At 44.6% G+C, this 5,465-nt stretch overlaps 1 protein-coding gene across 1 annotated transcript in view; it reads left to right on the forward strand.

Annotated features, from left to right (window-relative positions):
• Positions 1-4: 4 nt before the first annotated feature.
• BRI3BP (BRI3 binding protein) overlaps positions 5-5,465 on the forward strand; it is a gene marked incomplete at its 5' end in the record, with an annotated part of 6,652 nt that continues 1,191 nt past the window's right edge. Inside the window, 3 exons of the mRNA XM_033518229.1 lie at positions 5-85; positions 956-1,058; positions 1,706-5,082. Coding sequence (XP_033374120.1) covers positions 5-85; positions 956-1,058; positions 1,706-2,124 — 603 coding nt within the window. The remainder of the gene's footprint in view (positions 86-955; positions 1,059-1,705; positions 5,083-5,465) is intronic.

The raw sequence follows: 5,465 nt of genomic DNA on the forward strand, positions 1-5,465 counted from the left end.
GAACAGCCTCCGCCGCGCCGCCAGCGGCCTCTACCAGGGCGTCAGCGGCCTCTTCGGCGAGGACAACGTGCGGGCCCTGCAGAAGGTGAGGCGCCAGTTGCTGCTCGCCCCCCCCCCGCCCCATCCTCCCTTCCCTCTCCCGCGCTTCCCTCGCTGCTTCTTCCTCCTCCTCGGTGCTCCGGCGGTGAACGGGCCGCTCTCGGGCCGTGCCCCCATCGCCCCCCGGTGCGGGATCGCTGCCGGAGCGGCCGTGGCCTCGTCCCGGTGCGGGGCGGCCGGAGCGCTGCTTTGGGGAGGAAAGCGGGAGGCCAGGCTTGCGGCACGCTGGGCTAAAATCGCAGCTCAATGCTTAAATAAAGGTGGTTTTAGGTGGGGGAGACGGCCAGGGCCGCTCGCTGGCGGTGAGGAGCCCTCCTGCTGAAATCCGGTCTGGCTGCATCAGCAGAGCATCCTGTGCTTGTAGGGCCAACGGAACTTGACGGAAAGCAGGCGTGAGGGAGCTGTACATTCCTCTGATCCTGCTTTCCTCAGGCAGTAGGAAGAAATAATAATTTCTATTGAATTAATCTTTGAGTACACCTGAGACATTTGCCTGTGATGCTGGGGACATCTCTCAGTTGCTTGATAAAACTAATTCTTTGGTTTGCTTTACCAATTGTGGGTAATAGTGTTTTCTCTGAACTTCAAAACGATAGTAAAGCCAATAAAGTGCATTTTTAAGCCCTGCCAACGTATACATTTACATGCCAAGATACCTACAATAACGATAATTGCAACACATAAATTCATCACAGAGTTAAAAAAAAAAAAATCAGATTTACAATCTTTCCTGTGGGGACTAGGAAATAATCTGCAATTCTTGCTTAATGAATTATAATTCTACTCACAACAAATAAATCTCAAAGTGTTACTTTAGGAATTGAGGATTTTTTTAATTTTCAATTTTATTTCTCAGTTTTTCTCAAGGTTGACAGAGAGGTTTGTGAATGGGGTGGATGTATTAATGGACACATTCTGGAGAATATGGACTGATTTGTTAGATGTTCTTGGAATTGATGGTAAGTGTGATGCCTGCTCACCCTTGAACTGTCTCAGCCTGTATCAGTGTTTACAAGCAAATGGGAAAACAATTACATTTTATCATGCTGCTTAAACATCCATCAGTGGTGTCTCTCTCTCTGCTTCACATGGCTTTGATTTTCCTGTTAGTATCTTCAAACAAGAAGACTGAACCCCACCATTCCATTTCAGTATGTGTATCTACAGGATGTGTGTAGAACGAATGACAAGTCACACTTGATTCATCATTAAACGGATTTACACAGCCAGGAACAGTGCAGGGAAATCAATGAACACTAGAGAAAGGAAAGATGCAGTTGAGAGCCTTTAGAATGTGCCTTGTACAAAGCAGGATCTGTAGCCCCAGTATGAATTTTGACCTCAGGCTCTACAGTGGTTTGTCTTTAAAGAGCCTTTAGGGCCTTTCCTGGAATGAATTCAGTCGAATCACTGGAGCTGAGCCAGTGATTTGAAGAAGGTTCATCCAGAAATAGGTGAAACCAGCTTTATCCCTTACTTTAGAAAACACAGCCGTGACCCCACTGCTGTGGGGCTTTGACCCTTTGGAGCTGTGCTCTTGTTTTTGCCCGGTGCCACCTTCATCCCACGCTCATTAACATCCTGTACATTTTCCTTTGTTTTTCAGCCTCCAACCTGACTCATTATTTCAGCCCAGCAGCGATTGCCAACAACCCGACCCGCGCCCTCCTGCTGATCGGTGCCATTTTACTGGCCTATTGGTTTTTATCTCTCTTCCTTGGATTCTTCTTCTATCTCCTGCACATGCTGTTTGGCCGCTTCTTCTGGATCGCCAGGGTGGCCCTGTTCACCCTGTCCTGCGTGTACATCCTGCAGAAGTACGAGGGCGACCCGGAGCACGCCGTGCTGCCGCTCTGCTTCGTCGTGGCCGTCTACTTCATGACGGGCCCCGTTGGATTTTACTGGAGAAGAAACAGCAACAGCAGCCTGGAGGAGAAGATGGACCACCTGGATAGTCAGATCAGACTGCTGAACATCCGCCTTTCCAGGGTGATCGAGAACCTGGACAGGGGCAGTGAGCAATGAGCCGGCCCCTCCTGACCACTGTACACCAGCTCCGGAAAATTCCTAAGCACTGTCTCATCCGAAGTTACAAAGCAACAAAACATCACATGGTAAAAAGTGTGCAAAGTTATAACTTTTCATCATGTCTAAGACTAATTTATCTAGGTTAAACACTCAGCTGTTAGACTTCTAGGAGAAAGAAAAAAACATTTACAAAATTCAGCTGTATATTCAGAGTTTTATCCAGTACTAGAATTTTCTCAGTAGATAAACGCTTACTTTTACAAGCATTTAAAAACATCTTTTGTAAAGTTTTTATAAAAGCAAATTGAGTAGTCTTTCAGATATTGAAATTGAGTTAAACATATGCAAATTTGACACTTTAACAGTTAAAAAGAAAAAAAAAATCTCAAGCTACCAAGCACTTCCATTGAGAAGTAACTGCTGTGGGTCCATATTTTTTCTTCAGGGTTGTGAATGTTTTTTGTGTTTTTGTTGGCTTATTTCATTGCCTTGAAGTTGCCTTTCATGGAGTATCAGATGAGGAATTTTCTGGTATCCAGGCCAAAAAATTCATACCATAGCTTTTAACAGGAGGTGGGAATGAGGGAGAAGGAAGATCTGAAGTCCTGAAATGCCAGTCCAGTGTGAGGAAGCGCACGTGTGGAGTTTTATCATTGCATCTCATCCCGAGAACTTTAATTTGTTAGTGTCTGGAAGGAAATCTGGTTTAATAAATTGGCACAGGAGGAACGTGTAGCGTGACAAATTGTAATTCATATTCGACCTGCATAGTGAAGCATTTTCCAAGCTTAATTGCGTAGATTAAAACATGATTTTTAATCTCAGGACCCACGTACTTTCTCAGAAAAAGGAGCAGTTAAAACACGTGCAAATGTATTGTTGATTAAAGCTTTCTCAGGACCAATAAGCGGCAATAAATTATCTTCAGGAAGATCTGGATTTTTTTCTAAAATTATAATAATTTTATAGGAGCTTTTTGCTTGGAGTCTGTGTCCTCATTAGGTTTTGGGAAAAGCGAGTCACCTTTAGGAGGAGGGTGTAGGAAACGGTTCTCTTTCAAAGCGCTGGAGCTTTGGAGCAATTTTATTTTGCAGGATTTCTGTATTTCTCAGAGCTAACGAGCTTGGTAGGGTATCACTGGCTGTGCTGGTTTACTGAAACGCAGTGAAACAAAGGTAACCTCAGGGAAGGAAGTCTGGAATGTGGTTTCACGTGGAAACAGCAGCATCCAAGGACACAGATGTGTGTGGAGGGAGGGGAAGCATCTACCCCCTAGTGATGAGCACAGTTCTGATACCCCAAGGGGTAGGATGGAGCACAGCTGAAGCACTCCATAGGGTCCAAACGAACAACTACATCAAAAAGCGCAACAAAAATTGGTCTGTGGTGGGGCCTGGCTACAAAGCAAAGGAATGAGGAGGAGGAGGAGGTTCCCCAGGTGTGCCTGCCAGTGCCAGCTCCGGTGGGACAGGCTGGGGCAGCTGAGCACAGCTTGCTCTTCCACTGGGAGAAGCTTTTGTTGGATGTGATGCTTAACTGAATGTAACTGTGGGGCGAATTTATTTTTCTCTTTCTGCTGAAGTTTAATGTTCTTCTTGAAATGTGTGTGTTACTTGCCTAACCTCTTTGGGTCTGCGTGTGACATTTCCATGGAGGTTGTTTTTAAATCCATGTTAATGGCCTTTACTCCTGGTGATCACTTTGGTTCAACACGGTTGAAGTTCATATGCACTTGGCACAGTTGGAATGCATTTTAATTTTTTATGTCACCTGTAAATCCCCCTGCACCCCATTTATTAACAAGTACATGGTTTAGAGTTGTTAAATAACTGGTTATCACAACTTGAAATCTTTCCGGTGAACTATGGCAACAAATAGTCGACTTTGTCAGCTGAAAATGTAAATTACAGTAAATTCCTTTTTCCAGCTCATTTTCCACAGTATTACAGAGTCTTCCCTGTAAACTCAGTCTCCCTGCTGTTGTGCAGAGAGGACTGGGCTAAAACACCAACCTGGAAATTAGGAATTGCCTAGTAAAGCTTGTCAGGTCTTGATGTGTTTTGCCAAATTTGAGACCTGAGGACCAAAGTTTGCAAACCTTGCTCAATGTGCATGGTTCAGTTTGCATAGATTGTATTTTGTGTAATCCATATTTAACACTGAAGTTAAAAATACTGAGTCATTTATATATTAAGAGTTGTCTATGATAAAGATTTCTTTAAAAGTATTACATAAAAGTTAATTTGGATTATAGTTTCTCCCTGTCTCGCTCTAATCATTTAACTTAGTTTTGTAAAATCAGCCCTCCTTATATTATTGCTCTTCATTTCGATCACCCTGCTGCTTGAAGAATGGTATTTTTATATTTACTTGCATCCCATGTATAGCAAAATGTTATGTGAAAAGCAGTATATATAAAATTGGGTATTTTTAATCAGTATTTTTCCCAGCACTCAGTTTTCACGTTAGTCAAATTCAGAAGTAACGATTTTTTTAAAGCACAATCTAATCTTCAATATATATATATATATAAATATATATATATAAATATATACTTTAAAAATGCTGTGTATTTTTAAACATGCACTGTAGTGAAAGCGCTTTTGGGGACATGAATGTGGTATTGTATTTAATCTCTTTCAACTTTTGTAAATACCTTTTACAAGTGTTTTCCATACTGGGCCATCTAGTTTATCCATGGAGGTTTTTGCTGTTTTTTAGAAACCCGTGCCAGTGGCTGCGCTGCTTTTGTATCCCCCAGAGATGGGCAGGGCTCTGTGGCACCTGGGGACAAATGGGTGACACCTGGGGGTGGCACAGGACCACCCTCAGCAGGTGACACCGCCATGGGACAGCCCTCATCGCTCCTGCTTCTTGCTGTGACTTCACGGAGCAGGGGAGCAGCTCTGCCATGCTGGGGCACAGGTGACACTGGGACAGGTGACACAGGGACAGGTGACACGGGGACAGGTGACACAGGGACAGGTGACACAAGGATAGGTGACACAGGGACAGGTGACACAGGGAGAGGTGACACTGGGACAGGTGACACAGGGACAGGTGACACAGGGATAGGTGACACAGGGATAGGTGACACAGGGACGGGTGATACAGGGATAGGTGACACAGGGATAGGTGACACAGGGACGGGTGATACAGGGATAGGTGACACAGGGGTAGGTGACACAAGGATAGGTGACACAGGGATAGATGACACAGGGAGAGGTGACACAAGGATAGGTGACACAGGGATAGGTGACACAGGGATAGGTGACACAGGGAAAGGTAACACAGGGACGGGTGACACAGGGATAGGTGACACAAGGACAGGTGACACA

This window comes from Parus major, chromosome 15 (assembly GCF_001522545.3).
Source record: "Parus major isolate Abel chromosome 15, Parus_major1.1, whole genome shotgun sequence".
Lineage (NCBI taxonomy): Eukaryota > Metazoa > Chordata > Aves > Passeriformes > Paridae > Parus > Parus major.